Here is a 19063-nt window from a genome sequence, read left to right on the forward strand (position 1 = left end):
TGCTTTTTTTTTTTTTTTAATTGCCTGTTTCTCCCCACCCCCAAATTAAGTTGCTTAGCAAGGGGGAGAGAGGCTTTTTCCTCCCTCCAGCAGCCCAGCCGAAAGCCTTTTCGTTTTTTGCCCCCGCGGATCTTCCATGTAGGAAGCCGAGGCTGGCGAGCCCGACACTCGGGAGCCGCTGCGGGGGGGCCTCTTTTTTGGGAGGCGCCGACCGGGGCAGGCTTCGCCGCCCCCAGGGAAGCGGCGGCAGCGTTCCTCCGGGGTGCGCCGGGGCCCGAGAGCCGCGCTCGGCGCGGGCCGCGCGGGGTGGGGCAGCCAGAGCGCAGGCCCCCGAGCCCCGGCGGGCGCCCCCGGGCCCCCGCGCGCGCCCCGGCCTCCGGGAGACTGGCGCATGCCACGGAGCGCCCCTCGGGCCGCCGCCGCTCCTGCCCGGGCCCCTGCTGCTGCTGCTGTCGCCTGCGCCTGCTGCCCCAACTCGGCGCCCGACTTCTTCATGGTGTGCGGAGGTCATGTTCGCTCCTTAGCCGGCAAACGACTTTTCTCCTCGCCTCCTCGCCCCGCATGTTCAGGACCAAACGATCTGCGCTCGTCCGGCGTCTCTGGAGGAGCCGTGCGCCCGGCGGCGAGGACGAGGAGGAGGGCGCGGGGGGAGGCGGAGGAGGAGGCGAGCTGCGGGGAGAAGGGGCGACGGACGGCCGGGCGCATGGGGCCGGTGGCGGCGGCGCGGGCAGGGCTGGCTGCTGCCTGGGCAAGGCGGTCAGAGGTGCCAAAGGTCACCACCATCCCCACCCCCCAGCCACGGGCGCCGGCGCGGCCGGGGGCGCCGAGGCGGATCTGAAGGCGCTCACGCACTCGGTGCTCAAGAAACTGAAGGAACGGCAGTTGGAGCTGCTGCTCCAGGCCGTGGAGTCCCGCGGCGGTACGCGCACCGCGTGCCTCCTGCTGCCCGGTCGCCTGGACTGCAGGCTGGGCCTGGGGGCGCCCGCCGGCTCGCAGCCGGCGCAGCCGCCCTCGTCCTACTCGCTCCCCCTCCTGCTGTGCAAAGTGTTCAGGTGGCCGGATCTCAGGCATTCCTCGGAAGTCAAGAGGCTGTGTTGCTGTGAATCTTACGGGAAGATCAACCCCGAGCTGGTGTGCTGCAACCCCCATCACCTTAGCCGACTCTGCGAACTAGGTAAGAAGTTATTCTGCGCCCACCCTCTTGCCTCCTCCCCCTGGCGCGCAAGTGGTAGAAGAACCCCCACTCTCCCGGGCTGTGTGTGTATGTGTGTGCAGCCGCCACCTCTCCGGAGGGGGGGGGTGTACATCCCCTCCTGGGAAGAGCCTTTAGGGACAAAAGTAGAAAAAGGACAAGGGGAATCTGCAAGGGCATTCCCTGGGGGTTCCCTTCCAGTTTTTTCTCCTCTGCTGCCCCGAGGTGGGCTGTGGGCACAGCTTGTGCACGCACTCCACAGACACGCGGCTCAAAATTTAAATGCCTTCATTTCCACAGCAGCTAGGCGGTGCAGAGAGAAGTGGGGGTCACGCCTCCCCTGCACCCGGAAAAGCACTGAGGTGTGTGGCCGAGTTGGATTCGGGCCAGGCCCGCCGAGGAAGGTTGGGAGCAGCGAGTTGTAGAGGCTGGAAAGTCTCTGCTCCTTTAGTAAATAAGGACAGTCAGGTCGGGATACTCCCCGGCCCCGCAGCTCTGGGGTCTTGGGGCAAAGAAGGTTAGGATGGGAGGCAGGACTGGATACCCGCTCTCAAGCCAGCCAGCCAGGATGGAAAAGAGCAAGCGATCAGAAGTTGGGTGTCCCCAACTTTTTCCTTTCTTTCAGTAAAGCACACAGTGGACTACAGGATGGTCTGCCCCCAGCGCCTCTGTGCCTTTGCTGCCCTTTTATTGCGCCAGGGCCTGGGCTTCGCCTCTGAGACCCCAGCCTCCCTCTCTTTTTCCTCCCAGCCTCCTCTGTTGCTTCCCGTTTTTCCACGTCTCTGTGCACAGCGGGGGATGTACCTCGGGCGCCCACAGATCCTCCCAAGTTCACCAGCGCACTTGGGGCGCGTCTCCCGGGTGGGCTGGGAATGGGGATCCCCGAGTTTCTGCGCGGGCGTGCAGCGGTGCGGCGGGAGGGGGGCGGGCGGGGTGAATTGCACCCCTGGGGGGCGGGGGCGGGGGCGGGGAGGGGGCTTTGTCGCTCCCCGCCCCGTGAACTGTGAAGTGCGCGGCCTGAGCCGGTGGTTTCCAGCCGGGCCGGCGGAGCGCGGCGGCGGCGGCGGCGGCGGCTGCAGACGTGGAGGAGCTGAGCGCCGAGGCTGGCGCCAGGCGGCCTCTTTTGTTTATCTGACAGCTAAATATCAAGGCAATCACCGCCTCGCGGCCCTGCCTCCAACCCCCACAGCTAAGACAAACAGTTGGGCTAAAAGAATGTCTCTGTTATCATAAGTTTCTATCTCTCTTTCTCATGGCTCGGCCTTTATTTTCTCTTACTTTTTTAATTCCAGAGTCTCCCCCTCCTCCTTACTCCAGATACCCGATGGATTTTCTCAAACCAACTGGTGAGTAGATGATTTTAAAAATACCCTTCCTATCTCAAGTTAGAAATGGAGCCTCTAGAACGCGGATTTTTATGTCTAGGCAGCGGCTCTGGGGAGGCGCTGGGCTTGCCCCGAGGTGGTTCTGGGTTTCCTCTGTTGGAAATTTGGTGGATTTTTCTGTTTTTGTTGTGGCTGGAGAGGGTGTGTGTGTGTGTAGATCTATCTATCTACTATGATTTTCTTTTTTGCAAAGATGTTTTTGTTCCTTTTTTGTGTATTTTCACTCTGTAACCAAATTGGCTCAGCTTTAACATGTGGAATTTGATCCACGAAGAAGTGTCTTGAGAGCCAAATAGGACAGGTTGATGGGAGAATCCGGAGAGTTTTGTGACTGCCAGAAGAATCAGTGAGAAGAGTGGATAATTTGATGACAGAGGGAAGACCGTTTCAAAGGTGCAGAGCAGGTCTTGGTTTGAAGTAAGAGCTTAGAAAATCTGAGAAGTAAAGGCAACACGTCCTGCTGGGTGTTTTGTGCTTCTGACACCTGCTAGTCAGCTCTGGCCCGCGTTTTCTCAGAATTCGAGCTCGGGACCATGCAGGTTTTTAGCATAACTCTGCCTGCCTGTTGCTTTGTCCCTAGATGGCCCAGGGCCAGAGCAAAAGCCCTTTTGAGACTGGCACCAGCCCTGTTGCGGTTGTCTGTATTCAGCTTCTAGCTGGCAGTGCAGGGGCTCATCCTGTGGAGGTAACAGTGCCACAGGGCACAGGGGTCAGCAGAACGGGGCTTTAGGAGTGCCTCCAGGGATGGGCCCCACTGTCCCAGAGCGCCTTCTTAAAGCAGCGGGAGATGTCCTAGCTGAGGAGTACGGATTGTTAACTTCGGTCTTCAGGCCTGTATACTGATGCCTGAAAAATGCAACCCTTGTGACATCTTTCTTTTGCCAAGGTTCTGGGAGAAGGAGAAGTGAAGGGTTGGGCCCCATTTCTGTCTTGGAATTCACAAGTCCTTCCGCCTCATGAGTTTTGGCTGTTGGGCCTTTCCCCCCACTAATTAAAAGTTTTGCTGGGGCGTTGTCATAAATTAAATACTTTAATGAACGGTGTAACCAAAGCCCATGTTCTGCAGCCAGCCCCCCCGGGACTCCGCCGCTCCCTGAAGTCGGGAGGCGTTGCTGCCTGCCCGGTGCCTGTCTAATAAGTGGCCTGCAAAGCATGTGATATTTTGCTTTCGATTTACAAAACACCAGATAAATGGTCATTAATGAGGAGATAACCGGCTCTCTGTATTTGTAACAAATGTTAGCTGAAATTCCCAAGCTCTATTTTCTCAAAGAATGTAACTTGACTGGGCTTTTGGCATCAGGACCCAGAATTCTTTCATGAGGTTTGCTCTGTAAGGGGCCATCCCCGCCTGCCCCGTTTTTGTTTCTCCTTCTGTAGCCTTCCAATCTGGAGGGATTCCTTGCAAGAGAGAAAGACCAGTCACCTTGGCCCCAGGAGTAAAGATTGCTAGGGGTGAATAAATGCTCCCAGAAACCTCCTAAAACTGTAGAACAGAAGGGCCACAATTCTCCTGGGTTTCCTGCAGAGATATCAGGATAAATCTGTTCGCAGGATTCAGGCGGTCCTTCTGCCAGGCCAGGACCTCATTTGCAGTGAGTGGAGTGATATATTTATTCATTAGCAAGTGTTGACATTAGGTAGCAAAATGTGTGTAAACAGAGAAGCCACAAAGACAGGAATGTGCCATTTCCAAGGGGGAGAAAAAGTTTTCCAGATCAGCCAATAGGAAGTGATTAACCTGCCAATCGGAAACTCAAACAGCTGGTTACTCACCCAAAACGTTTTGTTTAAAACAAAACAAGAAAGGGAATGAAAAAAGGCCCTGTCGTGGAAGGACGTGAGGTGGTACAGGCCATGCCCCTGTGGAAGGAACTGTCCCGACTTGCTGGAGGGCAGCCAAGTCTGGGAACCGTGGGGCTAGGGACAGGTCTGGGGCCGGTTTTGCCGGCTGCTGTGGCCAGGGCCAGGGCCGTTGAGGTCACACACACAGATGGGATGCTGCCCCCGCTTTTCGTCTTCACCTTGTACATGGGAGGAGAGTACTGGGCTGGGAAATTCAGATCAGCTGCTTGCTTTCTTGAGTGTGTGAGCCCCAGGTTGAAGTTCTGGTCTGGGGTGACTAGGTGAGAACCAGGAGCCAGGTTTTATAATGGACAGCTGTTAAAATCTTAACTGGTTACACAACGAAGGGAATCCCTTCTGTGAAGTCTCCAGCTTGGAAGAGGTGGTGGGAAGGGAACTGGGGAAGGGACCTGGGTGCTAGGTGGTCCCAAACCAGTAGGATCTTCCGGGAAGGGTTAGACATACCTGAACCAAAGGGCAAGGTGGCTGTGACTTGTGACTATCTGAAGTCAAGAAGGTTCCTTCCTCTCCCGCAAGGGATAGGAACATGCTGTTCGAAAGTAGAACTTATGTTGTGGAGGGCGGGGGGGATGCTGAGGGGTTGCTATGTGGGCCCTGCTCCCTGTGTCCTCTGCATCTGATGGTGTGCAAGACTTCCCAGAATGGCTGGAGTTGAGGATGTTGCTGGGGACACTGTATTTGCTTAGGCCAGGGTCCCAGGTGACCAGCACCCATTTGGTAGATCAAGCCTCCAAAGGGTAGTTGAGAAGTCTGGAATCTAGGCCTGCTTTTACCTCTTAACTCAACGTCTCTTAATTTTTCTGGGCCTCTGTATAAATCTAGTTGATCAAAGAGTTAAGAGTTAGATGATTCATTCATTTGCTCATTTATTGGTTCGTTCATTCATTCTACAGGCCTAATGATGTGCCTGCCTGAAAATGTGGATGATTCCCATGCAGTGGATTGTGCTCTAACCAGGGTTCATGGGAGCTGTGGATTGGGGCAGAGCTGGGACATTGACCGTGTGGTTGGGGGAGCGGGGCTGGGGCTCCTTGGGCCCCGGTGGCTCTTGGGAAGCTCAGAACTATGCTGACGAGAATATCTGAGCTCTTCTGGAACCATTCTCTTGGTGAGAGGAATAGAATCCCCAGCCCCTTCACCTTGTGCCCCTTGTACAGCTCATTCCTTGGCTGGTCCCCAGGCTTGCGTCTTCAAGGACTGTCTTTTTCTCCCAGAGAACCCAGCACTTACTGGGTGCTTGGTAATGTTTAACGGTGGATAAGAGCCAGGAATGGCCTAGAGCCTAGAGTGTGTGCATCCTGGGCCCTGGAGAGCTGGGACACAGGCAGAGGCTGAGACACTGGCTTTGGACCTCTGTCTCTGGGTGAGGGCTGGGGGTGTGGCCTCTTGGACCTTTACGAGCCCTGAAGTAGCTTGAGGAGGCCAGTCTGGATGCTGAGGCCGTCTGGGCCTAACTACCTGCAGGGAAGAGTGAGGACTTGGGCCCCTGGGGAGGGAGAGCTGTGGGATGGGCTGGATGAGCGCTCAACTCTTGCTCACGGCCCAGCTCACTGGGTGGCCCCCTGGGCTAGTCAGTGACGCCTCAGTTTACCAAGGTGCGGGTCCAACAGGTATACTTTAATACTTCACAGAGGTGGCGGGGAGGCCTAATTAATGTTTGTAAATCCCTCTTGAGATCAAAGGCTCTGCAGAAGGGCAGAGCACCATTTCATAAAAACGCCTGTGGTTGCCGGAGCTGGCTTACCTTTGATCTGAGACAGGCTGACACCTTGAATGTGGTCCCAGCTCTGCCCTGAGATGCCAGGCTCTTCCTTTGAAACCCACTTTGCCCCTGGGATTCAGCCAGCCAAAGCCGGAGGAAGGCAGGGGGCAGTGGCCGTGGATACGTCCTCCTGTTTAATGTGGGAGTGTCTTCCGCTTGTGGGTAGGTAAAACCTATCTCTCGAACATGGTGAAGGCCATCCAAGTAGTTTAAAAAGTGCAGGGTATACACCATTTAACAAGCAGCTTCCATTTTCTGCTCCCCTATTGTTTTCCATTTGATTAAGTGTCTCCTGTAAAACTGTATATTCCTGTTAGGAATTACACTTTATCCTGATAAAATGAGATTACGCACACAGTCTTTTCTCTCTTGCTCTGCCTATGGCCCCCCCCCCCCCCCTCTGCTCCCCCCCCCCCCCCCCCCCCCCACGCCCCTGTTGAGAATTCTTGAAAAGTTGTTCTTCCAGCCTGAGAGAGAATGCGGGAGACGGAAGGTTCTGGGATTAGAGAGAGAATCTCAGAGTTGGAGGGGTAGGCAGCAGAAATCCAGACGTAGTTTGGGGGCCCTGGGTAGGCCATGCTCAGTCCCTCCCCCCCCTTTTATTGGGGAATGAATGCTGCTGCTGGGCTACTAAATAAAGGACTCCAAATGGGCTTACTTGCCTCCGGGCTTCTCTTTCCATTGGCTTCCTGTTTGCCAGCGTGGCCAAGTGGTTCCAATGGGAAACTGGTAGAACACACCCCAGGTTCATCCTGCTGGTGACCTGGGGTGGTTGGGGGACGGGAATTGAACCATCCAACCCAGTGTGCTTGCGGTGGAGCCGCGAAGCCCCTTTCCGGAGCCGGCCTCTCACTATGGCCCTCAGTTTGGCCTTGGCAGTGATGCATGATGAGCTTTCAGGGTCTTGTGTACTTTTGTTTCATGGGGCTAATTAGTTGTGTTTCGTGGGCATTAGGTTTTGGTTTAATTGCTCGGAGGGAGGTTGTGGAGTCTGTTTCTCAGCTAGAATTGTCATTAGCCTCGTTAGCGTTTAGGTCACCGTGCTAAGCACCTGAGGGTGACAGAGACATTGAAGAGAAGCTTATAGGCTGGTTAGGGCTTACAGGATCTGAAGGTAAAAGATGAGCAAAGTCGGCAGAAGGGAATTCCAAGTGCTGGATGCCAGAAAAAATTTATAGGAACCAAGGGCAAGGGAGCCTTGCAGGTCTGGGGCTGCCCGGGAAGTTTTCCAGAGAGGAGTTTGGACCAGGCCTAGAAGGAGGTAGAACGTTTCCCCTTCAGCTGGGAGCCTTGTTCTCGGTCCTGATGTGCCGGTGGCTTTATACAGATGTGCACATGAGTAAGATTCATTGGGTTCTTTTTATTTTAATTCAAAAATTTTTTTCATGTTTATTTATTTTGAGAGGGAGACAGAGCACCAGCAGGGAAGGGGCAGAGAGAGGGGGAGAGAGAGAGAGACAGACAGACAGACAGAGACAGAGAGAGAGAATCCCAAGCAGGCTCTGTGCTGCCAGGGCAGAGCCCGACACTGGGATCGATCCCATCAATCTCGAGATCACGACCTGAGCCGAGATCTAGTGCCGGACGCTTAACCGGCGGAGTCACCCAGGCGCCCGCCATGGGGTTGTCCTTGAGATTTGTATGCCTCATTATACTTCTGATACATTAGTTAAAAGAGAAAAAAGTCCCTTCAGCTCAAGGGCAGTCTTGAGAAAGTCCTGAAGAACTGGGAAGTCTAACAAGATGAGGGAGACACTGGTCTATGGGAGTGGCAGAGAGGCCCCTGGATCTACAGGAAGGCTTCACCTTGGGGGTTGAGAGCAGAGCCCAGGCTTCCTTTGACCTTGGGAACTACCTGGTTTCCTCAATGGGGGACTTGCAATAAAAGAGAAATTCCAGCCAGTCTGCGACCGAGCCTGACTTGACTAATGATTAACTGGCTGCCCAGAGCCCAGACCGGTGACAAGGTGCTGTGGTCTGTCTTCTGATGGGCAGCGAAGCCTGAGCAGACCATTAATAATCAGCATCGCGGTGGGGAGTCAGCTGTTTGGAATGTGTGGTTTCTCTTTAATGCTGTTTAGAATGTGCTTAAAAATTAATCTTGGTGTTTTTATTTATTTGTTTGTGTATTTATTTCTCCCTCTCCTTTTCACATCCACAGCAGACTGTCCAGATGCTGTGCCTTCCTCCGCTGAAACAGGGGGAACGAATTATCTGGCCCCTGGGGGGCTTTCAGGTGAGACATTTTCTCTTATTTCCCTGGCAGTTTCAAGACCTCTTGAAATGACTGGAGACGAGAGGAATCGGGGTGGCCTTCTGCCACCCCAGCTGGTCTGGAATTAATTCTCACTTTTATGTGCTTGAACTGGATGCATCCGTAGTGACTCTGGCCCTTGAGCTCGCCATTCTGCAGTCCCTTACGCATCAGGACCCTGGGCCCGCTCTGTTGAGGAAGTGGGGGCCAGCCGGGGACTGGCATGATGCTGTGTTTCATGGTTATTGTTAAAGCAGCGACTGGCTCTGGGGGCTTCCGCTCGGTGACTTTGGCATTAGTTCATGGGTTTAAGCTTAAGCTCTTTCTTGCACTTGCCCTTAGTGCATGGAGTGCCTTAAAAGGGGATCGATCCACCTTTTGGGAACCCGTTGAAGGCAGATCCCAGGCGTAGGGTGGGAGTTCAACGCAGATGTCCTTGATGCTTCTGTGCAGGTTTTAATTCCCAGTCTAGCTTTAGTGCAGGATTCTGTAGCGCGTATCCGGAGACGGGAGCCACAGGATGGAGACACTGAGGACAGTAGAGACTTGGCAGTGCTACCCGGGAGGGAAGGTCTGGAATGCCAGTGCTGGAGGGTTATGGGAATGAGGGAGGTAGCCTGAGCATCACTGCCCCTGAGGGGCATGAGAAGAGAGTCATAAACTTGTAGGAGCTCATTAGCAACGTAAGTAGGAAGCATTTTCCTCTTTTTCAAAAGACATCCTATTTCTACCTGATTTTCCCACCCAGTGTGCCGTCTCTGGATTTTCCAAGAGCCATCTAAAACAAGAGGGAGAGTCACCCGGTGGGGGGGGGGGGGGGGGGGGGGGGGGTGGGGGAGAAATTCCGGGGTTCCATGCATTTGTTGCTTGCCTTTGGGACGTTGGCAGAGGAGCATGGCGGCTGAGATGGAACCGTCTGGGGGGGCTGCTGTGGTGTGCCCTCTTTTGTGAGGTGACCTCTGATTGGCTGGATGCTGCCTCTAGGCCATGGTCATGCTCATCCTGGCCAGCCCCTCCCAGGCTCTCCTGTCCAGGAACGGAGCTTGCTGAGGACGCCTTTAGGAAGACCCTTGTTTGTTTTTATTTCAGGGCAATATATACTCTTGACTTATCTGCCGCGGAGGGTATTGTTTACACAAAGCTCCTAATGAGAAGTGGGCAGGAAGAAGAGGGACCCGGCGAGGGGCGGGGGCATCGTGTGTGGGGAGGGGCGGGGGGACCGCGGCGGTGGAGGAGGGAGAACATGCTGGAACGGGTGAACTGCGTCTTTTCTGCTTTCTAAGGCTGAGAAAGTTCCTGAAAGAAAGAAGGCCAAGAAGAGGAGAGGGTCTGGGCAAAATAACACACTCAGGATGTTGTTCGATGGGTTTATTTTTTAAATCCTGAATGTGCAGGGAGGAGCCCCAGCCCTTTTGAACCACATGAAATAAGCAAGGGAAGTGGTAGCTTTTGAAAGGGGGCTTTTCGGAAGGGTTGTCTTATTGATAACATCTTGTCTGTCTTGTCTGCTGGAGGAAATGACGACACCAAGCCGAGCATCTCCTTCCTCGGCCCCATGCAGCCCTATCTGAGTTAGGTGGGCTTTCTGTTCCCAAAGCCATTCCAGTCCTAGAAAGAAACCGGGATGTGGGGCGGGGGGGGGGGGGGGGGGGGAGAAAAAAAATTTTTAACTGCCCCCCCCCCCCCCCCAAGGTAATTGCAACCATTTAGATTACTGAGGCGCTGCTTGGGAGGAGGAGTGGTTGTCTCTGAAGGGATCGAATGGTTTAACAAAACTGCAAAAAAGAAAAAGACCAGGGGGCCTCCACATGAAAGAGCATTTGTTTTGAATTTTAGCTCTTAATTTACTAATTCCCAAGGCTTCAAAGTTTGAGCTCTTTCTTCTTTCCGTTCGGAGTTGGAACAGCTTATTAATAATGTGCTGTGGGGGGAAATTGAAGGAACTTGAGTTTTGGGTTGGCGCCCAGTGGTTTGGGGGGTGTCAGGGGAGGCGATGGGCACAGAGAAACCTAGGGCTACACCCTTTGTGGCGAGAGTGCCCCCGAAAAGATGGTTTAATGGCCCGGGTCCAGGACGAGGGTTTTGCAGATGGAGAGAGCCCAGACCTCGTCCTTTCCAAGTTGATCTTTCCATGGGGGGGTTGGCTTGGGTGTGTCCACCTTGGAGGGTGAGGCTGGTGGGGGCTGCGGAGACGTAGCCGAGTGGGACAGGGCTGCGTGGGGGAAGGGGTTAGCAGAGGCTGGAAGGTGGGAGCCTGCTTCAGGAAGTGGGGGGCACTGGGCATCAAGGTGGGGAGCGGTGAACGCGCCCACAAGGATTTGCCCCCTCCTCCCCCTTGAAATAACCTCTCTGAGTGTCTCTTTCACAGGCCCTGTGTGCTGTTTTCCTTCCTGTCCTGCCCTGGCTGAGAGCGGGCTTAATGAATGGGGCTCAGTTTAGGGTGGGAGGAAGGTCGGGAGCGGGAGCCAGGGCTTGATTCTCTTGGCAAGGGAAGAAGGGAAAGAAAAAACAGCCAAATGTGAAAATGTGGTGCCTCGGAGGTGGGGGTGGGGGTGTGCTCAAAGGCATTCCCCTCCTGAACTGCCGGGGTGACTCCAAGGCTGGCCCTTCCCTCTCGTGCGAGGAAGGGGAGTGGGCGGGTGGGAGCCCTGGGAGCAGGCCCGCTGGCTGCACTTGAAGTTCCAGCCTTGCAGCTTGGGTCTGGCCGGGGAGGCGACAGGCCCAGGCCTCCGGGACTTGCAGGGAAACATACCCCACCCCTGCAAGTTTCCTCAGTCTGGGAAAAACGGCACATTTTTAGAAGGCTGTGACTCGGTTCCAGGAGATTGTACTTTCATTTCTGACAGCCGGCTCTCTGAGACAGATGGATTGCTTGGTGCATGGTTTTGTGTGTGCGTGTGTGCACACGCGTGTGCTGCAGACGTACAGATAGCCGATCCCGTGCACAGAACACACGAGCAGGCAGGTGCCCGCAGGCAGGCTGTGGGATGGGCCAAGGGGCAGGCGGACGGCAAGGTATGCACTCTGGGGGTCGGGGGCGGAGTGGAGTGTTGGTGCATTGGGTCTGAACTGGGATCTGGCAGCGCTTAGTTAAGCTCTGGGCGGACAGTGCCTTTTCAAAGGGCGTGCATCTCCAGAATAAGCCCTTGCTGCTGGAGTGTCCGTGTCCTGGCCCAGGAAGACCCACCTTTGGAGAGGGCTGCTGTTGAGGGGAAGCTTCTTCGTTTGGCTCAGTGGTGGTGGGAGCGGGAAGGATTTGCTCCCGGAGCTTTCACTGTCTCCCTGGTGATCAAAAGCATGTGCTAGAAGCCGCCATCTTTGCAGCCTCCATCTGGAGTCCCCGGTGGGGCTCTCTCATTTAGCTCGTCTGCTGTCCTGGTTTGGGCAGGATGGAGGAGCACCGTCTCGCCTGCAAATTCTGGGTTGTTCAGCTGTAGACCCATCCTTCAGCCTCCTCCTGTATATATTAATGTCTGGAGCTGGCTGGGCCTCCGCCATCAGTGCTTCCTTGGGTTGGGACACGGATTGGAGGCCAACACTTGGTACTTCTTTAAACTTCAAGAGAGACGCCACCGTGGATTTCAAGGAAGGAGCTGGGAGGCAGTGGTGACATAGGTACTGACGTGTCCCGCGGGGCTTGTTGGGGGGAGTTGAGGGAGGCCCAACTCTTGGCTGCGTAGAGTCATGCTTATTGGAGAGACGCCGTCCCACCAGCCTAAGGGAGGCCAACTCCTTTGCAGGCTCTCCTTTGTTTAGCTTCTGGTTGCCACTTCTGGGTGACGGGAGGTCAGCGGCCACTCCTGGAACTTGTCTCTTCCTTCTCTTTGGTCCCTGCGGGCGTCTTGGATTGCCTCAGAGAGACAAGAGTCTTCAAAAATATCTGTCTGATCAGAAAATGTGGTTCCGGCTCCGTCCAAGTAGCAAGTTTAGGCTCAAAGCAAGGAGCTTAGGAAAGTTTGCTTCACCTTGTTCATCAGATACCTGTGAACAAGTCCTTATTGTCTGGCTTGGAGTGGCGATGGGACACTGGGAATTTGGGACCCGGGTGGCTGTTGCCGTGTTTTTGTGTCTCCTTCCTCTGCCTGGGAACGAGCAGCTTGTGGTTTTTGCTGAGGTCTCTAATGTTTGGGGGAGTCAGATGGACCAGCACATGTGACTGTGAGTGAGCTTCCTTACCTGCCCACTCCCTTACACCCCAGATCCAGACAGTCTGGATCTCTAGGGACTCAGCCCATATCCCCCTAAATGCCTGTGTAATGACTCGGGCCTCTGTCGGCTCACCTGCTGCACACCTACTCCCCAGTGAAGGACCGGTCCTGGACAGCAGCTCAGGTTTTTGCAATGCTCGAGGTCATGCTCCCGGCCCTGGATCAGGGCTCACTGATGAAACCCCCTTTGTCCTGGAAAGAATGAGGTAGTCAGGCAGGGGTTAAATGCAGGGAGACAGCATTTAAAGTCTCTGGAGCAAATCTGGGCTGCTCTCCTGGCCAGACTGGACGGGCTTCCGCCTCATGCATCCTGTCACTGAGGCAGAACAGGGCCTCCCAGCAAAGGGGCAGGGGGCCGGGTAAGGGCCAGGTTCTGTCCGGAGTCGCTTCTGGGTAAAGTCCAGCACATTAAATCTCACCGTTCGCCTTGGACCTTCCCTTAGCCGGTCTGTAGCCTGGTGGCCTTCTAGACCTATAGGACCTCTCTGGCAAGCTCCGAGCCAGTAGGGCAGTGAACAAGGAAGACATGCCAAAGTCATGCTCAAGTTTGACTCCCTCTGCATCTTTATTGTTGCTGTTACTACACCAAAATATTGGTCCCGCCAGTGCTGTGATTGCCTTCGCTGCAGTGGCAACTTCAAAGCAGGTGCGAGCAACCCTGGCGAGAGAAAACAAGGCCCAGGGTGGGAGTGCCAGATAGATGTGCCTCCAACATCAGGAGACCCTGGGATCTTCTGAATCACAGTCCCCGCGGGTGGGGACCCAGGATCGGTATGTTGTGAAGCTCCCCGGGTGATGGCAGTGTGCCGACAAGTCGAGGAACCCCTCATGGAAGGGGAAGGAGGGGTCTGTGTCCCCGTGGGGGATCTCTGGCGGCTTCTCTTGGTGGCCCGGCAGGTTTTCTGTGATTCCCTGTCTGCTCCCGTATGAAGAATTTGACCGTCTGGCTGGCTCAATGAGCCTCTTCTCAAATAAGATTTTTGCTGCATTGTAAGAACTTGACAAGGTGCATTGACTTTGCACCTTCCTCCAGTTGACTTTGCTGTTGTTAATGAACTTGTAAAAGCGACCCGTGGGACAGAGTTTCCTTTTGGGGTGATAACAGTGTTCTGGAACTAGATAGTGGTAATGGTTACACACAGCTCCGTGAATGCACTCAGTGTCACTAATGGTAAATTTTATGTTATGTGTATTTTACCACAGTTTTTAAAGGTAGTGACCTGTGGTGGCTTTTAAATATATTGTAGATAATCAAGAACGGTGATTCCAGAGACTAAAAGTGGAGAGACTTGTGTTTGGTGCCTGGGATCCACCGTTGACAGACAGTCATGTTGCCAAAGGACTTCTGAGGTCTCCTGGGTTGGGGGTGGGTGGGGGGGCCCTTTGATGGGCTGGGAGCCTGTCTCTCTGACTCTTATTACCTGAAGAAGCAGGGAGAAGCGGGCGCATCTCTGTGTTGATTTTTTTTTTTTTTTTTTTTTTTTTTTTTACCTTCCCTTTTCCATGCGGGTTGCAGAAATGAGAGGCAGGAAAGTTCCCTGTGGTTCTTTCCGAGCCTGACCTTTCTGCAGGGGAAGTGAGTGCACTTCTTCCCGCTCTGCCCCAGATGCCATTTTCCCCTGGTCTACCCAGCCCGGTTCCCTGCACCCTCGCCAGCCCAGGGATTGGAGACCGAGGGTGACGCAGGGGCTGTCCCTCAAAGTCCCGGGCCTCCTGACCCCTTGCCCCTCCCCCGCGATCCGGACCCTTTCCCTGGCTCTGCTCCCAAGGCCCCTGGTCCATGTGACCTCCCCACTGAGGTTATAGGGCTGCAGAGGTGGGCAGGTGACTTCCCCGGAGCCCTCCCTTTGCAGGAGGCTCGTGAAAGGATCCTGTGCGCCGTGGCCGCTGGGAGGTCACCACTGGTCCTACCATCTTCCTCGCTCAGTATTGAATGGCCAGCCCAGAGGCTGGCTGTGTGCCTACTGTCACAGAGAGGCTTCCTCTCTGGGCTATTTTCAGCAGGAAGATATTATTAACTGCTGAGGCACAGTTCTCAATTTAGTGGCTAACACACCAAGAAAGCAACACTCTGTCAGCGGCAGCTCTACGCAAACACGCTGGGCTGCTCCCAGCCCCTTCCCCGTCTCCCCGTGGGGTGTCCTTGGGGATCTGGGGCGGGGAAGGTACCATCGGAGATCCTGTCTGCCACCAAGAGATCGAACCGTTTTAATTGAGCCAATTGTTTAAAGGTGTAGGACATGGTAGTGTTTATTTATATCCTAAGGTGGGGAGATTCTGTGTTGGGAATGGGGACCCCAGATGGAAAAAGGAACTTTCTGTGGAGTTGAGGACCGTCATTTAAAACAGAGTGATAACTTTCACCTTGTAAGCGAACAGGAAATACTGGGAATAAGACAGGAAATTGCATCTTTCCTTCTATAAGAAGAACTCCAGAAAAAAGTTGTTCATGAAAGGTAGCGGCTAAGATGAGGCCAGCCTTTTTTTTTTTTTCCTTTTTTTTTTTTTTTTGGGGGGGGGGGGGTTCTCCCCCCTTCTTCCTTTCCACTCCCACGAGAACTTTTAGGCCATTTTGTTTAAGAAAGAGGCTGTTTGAGAACTTTATGTTACTTTTATTATTTAAAAAAATATTTTACCAGAAGGGTCACCTTCAGTTGAAATGTTAACTGCAGCCTTATTTCCTGGTTCACTAAAGAATCTTTCATGATTTTTTTCTGCTTCCTTCCCCAAATGGTGAGGCCAAGCAGCTCTTGGCTGGAAGCGAATTTTGGTTTGGCTGCTCGAGGTCCTCGACACTGAGCCCCACCCAGGGTCATTAGCTCCGTTTTAACTTGCAAAAGAAAAAAAACCTCTTTTTGGTAGGGGGTGGGTAAGAATTCGTTCGTGCCCACAGTGTTCCACCCCAGCGTTGCCTTCCCCTAACGTGGGTGCCTGGCCTGGGGCAGATTAGAAGTCAAGGCTGCCTCGAGGCCAGTCCTGTGTCCACCCCAGCAGCCCCCAGGAATTCCTTACCTTCTGAGACTATCTGTTTCCTGGGTGCTAGTGAGGAGTGGAGGGAAACAGGCTTCAGAGCTCTCCTGGTACAGCTCTGCTCTGCCCTGGGGGGACTGCACCCAGTCACCCAGAAGCTTCCCCCAGAAAGAGGGCTTGCCACAGCCTCATGTGGTGTGGAGAAGTAGGTGGTATATTGTCCTGGGCGTAAAAGCGGTTTCCATTTACTCATCTCTGGGTTTCTGACTCCCCTCTTGGACGATGTCATTCATCGTTCTGGTGACAGGGGCTAGTGCCCTGACCCATGCTGCTAAGGGGCCCTCTTTAGGCTGGAGGTCAGAAAGAGATTTGTGTGTGGCTTGCTTGCTCCCCACTCACTCCGGTCCCCCACCCCAGCTTTTTTTCCTTAGCGTGCGTTGTTTTGTTTTCATAACACAAGAGCCCTGGGGTGTGTAAGAGCATTGTTGAACACTCGGTGAGGGTAACTTGTCCAAACAGAGCAGGACGCCAAGGCAGAATGCTGTGGGCAGGTGGTGTGCCCACAGAGGTTGCCGGGCCGGTGCCTGGCTTGGAAACACCTCCGGATATGCCGCAGCTGGCTGGGAAGTAGGTGAGGACAGGGGCTTCTCTCTGCCCGTCTCCCCTGGGAACTGGGACACGGCCTGGGCCTTTCTGGCTGACCCCTGCCTGGAAGGCATGCTCCCCTCCCAGCCCGGTTCCCTCCTACCTCCCTCTGGCAGGTGTCAGGCTGGGTGGGCCACCTGTTCTGGGAGAAGCCAGCCTGTCTCTGGCTCATTCATATAGTGATTATTTATTGAGCATCTACTATGTGCCAGCCTCTGCAGTTTTGGGGCTGCCAGAGTCAAAACGAAGAGCAGCATGCAGTGGTTTGTCTGGAGGGCTTTTGGGGTCAGCGAGGTGGAGGCTTTTGCACGGAATTTGGCTCTGTCTGGAGTACAGACAGAGGGCGGCTTCTCAGGCAGTTTCTACAGGACAGAAGGAGCTTGGGCTCGGAGCCGGGCCGTAGGTGTTGTGAGACGCGGTAGAGGTGCAGGGATGGGCCCCTGGGGTGATTGTCTGAGCACGCCGGGGTTGGCAAGAGCTTTTCTGTCATCGGCTTTTGCCTCTGCTTTGGTTGTGTGGTCTGTTGAGAGTTGAGATAAAACAAAGCTTGTGGATAAACAGAGGTCTGTCTCCCCCCGGGCCCCCCCCCCCCCCCCCCCCCCCCCTCGATTGTAAGATAACAAGCAGTAACCTTAGGCGGTACAGTTATAATCCAGACCCTGGTATAGTACCTGGGAGTGCTGTGTGGAGCAGAGGTGACCAGCCTTGCACTGGCTTAGCCCCGGGGGGGGGGGGGGGGGGGGGGGGGGGGGCCCCAACCCAGGGGTGGGGGGGGGGGGGGGGGGGGGAGGGGGAGGGGTGGGGACCAGACACAGATGTCTGGAGAGATAGTATTTAATGTCTTGACAGCCACAGGGCAGGTGGGCTATCTTCAAAGCCCTGGAGCTTGACTTTCCCTTTAGAACTCCTGTGGGCTTTTGCGGATGCAACTCTTGCTTTTGAATTTTCAGTCTGATGGTCAAGCCCATTTCTGAGATGCCGGCCCCATGTAGGAGGCCCCTGGCGGTGGTTTTGTACAGGGTGGTCGAATATGCAGTGACCAAAGTGTTTTCATTTCCGCGCTCATCCTGTCCCCGCCTGTTTCCCCCAGGCTGACCCGATGGCTCTGTTCGAGGAGGTCCCTCGTTTAATTTATCTATCTAGTTTATCTACTACTGTGCTGTGGAACCCCACTGGCCAGAAACAAATCAGAGCTGGTTTGGCTTGGGGTTTGATCAGGGAAGAAAGGGAAGAACTGATCTCAACCCTAGTTTCATCTTGTCAACGTTGGGAGTTTCTGTCCGAAGACAGCTCAGTTAACTGGCCAGGGACTGTTCGCGGCCCTCGGGTTTGTTCATTTGAGAGTCGCCTTTTTACTTTTAACTTGGGGCTGGTCGCTCAACAGGAACAGAAACAGTAAGATGCCAGGCTGTGCTCTCTGTGGACTCACCTTTCTGCATTTGCCACTCGGAGGTTAAATAGTTGTCCCCATCACCCTATCCCGGCTTCCACTGCTTCCAGGCACCTAACAAGAAGCTGGGAATGTCGCTTTGCCCAGTAGGCTGAATGAACTTCTGAGGCCACCAAAGGGTCTTGAAGAGCTGCTCAGCCCAGAAAGTGCTTGGGGACCTCGCCCGCCCCAGGGCAGCCTCTTAGCCAGCACAGCCCCTCCCCCTCATTAATGAGTAACCCAGAGGGAGAAGCTGGGTGCGTTGTACAGCTCTTAGAAATAGGCCCATCTCCAGCTTAGTGGGGTCACAGTTCAAACCCCGCCGAGAGGGGTTTCCTGGGGGGAGAGGCCTGGGGTGAGGGGCATGCAAAGATTCAGAAGCAACCCCCACCCCCAACTTCGGTCTCTGAGTCCTGGGAGGGCGCCTGGAGAATGACAGTGGGAGGGAGAGCCCCCTCCAGGGCCACGCCTGTCCTGGGGCCTCCGTTGTTTTTTGGTTTTTTTTGTTTTTTTGTTTTTTTCCCTCATCTGCAAAGTAAGAGATTGGACCTGGTCTCTCCAAGTCCCCATGCCAGAATCTTGCAAGACCTCCCGTGATCTGTGTGGTCTCTGGTTCTTGGATTTGAGGGTTTGTGGGAATGAGACCCCCTGTTGCTGAGGTGGTGGGTAGCTAATGGCCTCTTGCCTACTGAATAAAAAGATTATAGTTCTTCACATTTCTTGGCTTGCAAACCTCCGGAGAATGAGTGAAAGTTGAGGAATCTTTCTTTCCCCATAAAAATGCGTCTGCATATCAGCATTTGCATACATTTCCAGGGGGCCTTTATCCTTGTGATGGGCGGAAGCCCACCAGTGAATCCCCTGTACTTAAGGCAGGCAGGTTAATGGGGGAGCACGAGAAAGCATTAGAAGAGGTAGGGCCTTCTTCTCTTCCCCTTCCCTTCCCCTTCCCTTTCTCCTTCCCCTTCCCTTCTTTTTGGGCAAAATATACCCAACATTTACTATCCTGACCATTTTTTTTTAAGTTTATTTTGAGAGAGCGTGAGCAGGGGAGGGGGAGAGAGAGAGAGAGAGAGAGAGAGAGAGAGAGAGAGAGAGAATCCCAAGCAGGCTGTGCCATGGCAGAGCCCAACGGAGGGCCCCGAGCTCATGAAACTGAGATCATGACCTGAGCTGAGATCAAGAGTCTGAAGACACTTCACCAACTGAGCCACCTGGGAGCTCCATCCATCCTGACCATTTCTGAGTGCACAGCTCGGTGGTGTTAAGTCTGTCACATCCCCGTGCACCCACCGTCCATCTCCAGAACCTTTTCACTTGCCCAGACTGAGACTCTGTCTCCACTAAACCCA

The 19063-nt window shown here is 54.4% G+C and overlaps 1 protein-coding gene across 2 annotated transcripts in view; it reads left to right on the plus strand.

Annotated features, from left to right (window-relative positions):
• The first annotated feature begins 561 nt into the window (after positions 1 to 561).
• Positions 562 to 19063, plus strand: part of SMAD7 (SMAD family member 7) — a 29554-nt gene continuing 11052 nt past the window's right edge. The window contains exons 1-3 of one of the 2 annotated variants that reach the window (XM_049620096.1): positions 562 to 1174; positions 2485 to 2538; positions 8367 to 8441. In XM_049620096.1, the coding sequence (XP_049476053.1) occupies positions 562 to 1174; positions 2485 to 2538; positions 8367 to 8441 (742 nt within the window). The remainder of the gene's footprint in view (positions 1175 to 2484; positions 2539 to 8366; positions 8442 to 19063) is intronic. The other variant, XM_049620095.1, reaches the window with a different exon arrangement.

The sequence above is a fragment of the Panthera uncia genome (genome assembly GCF_023721935.1).
Source record: "Panthera uncia isolate 11264 chromosome D3 unlocalized genomic scaffold, Puncia_PCG_1.0 HiC_scaffold_8, whole genome shotgun sequence".
In the NCBI taxonomy this organism is placed as follows: Eukaryota; Metazoa; Chordata; class Mammalia; order Carnivora; family Felidae; genus Panthera; species Panthera uncia.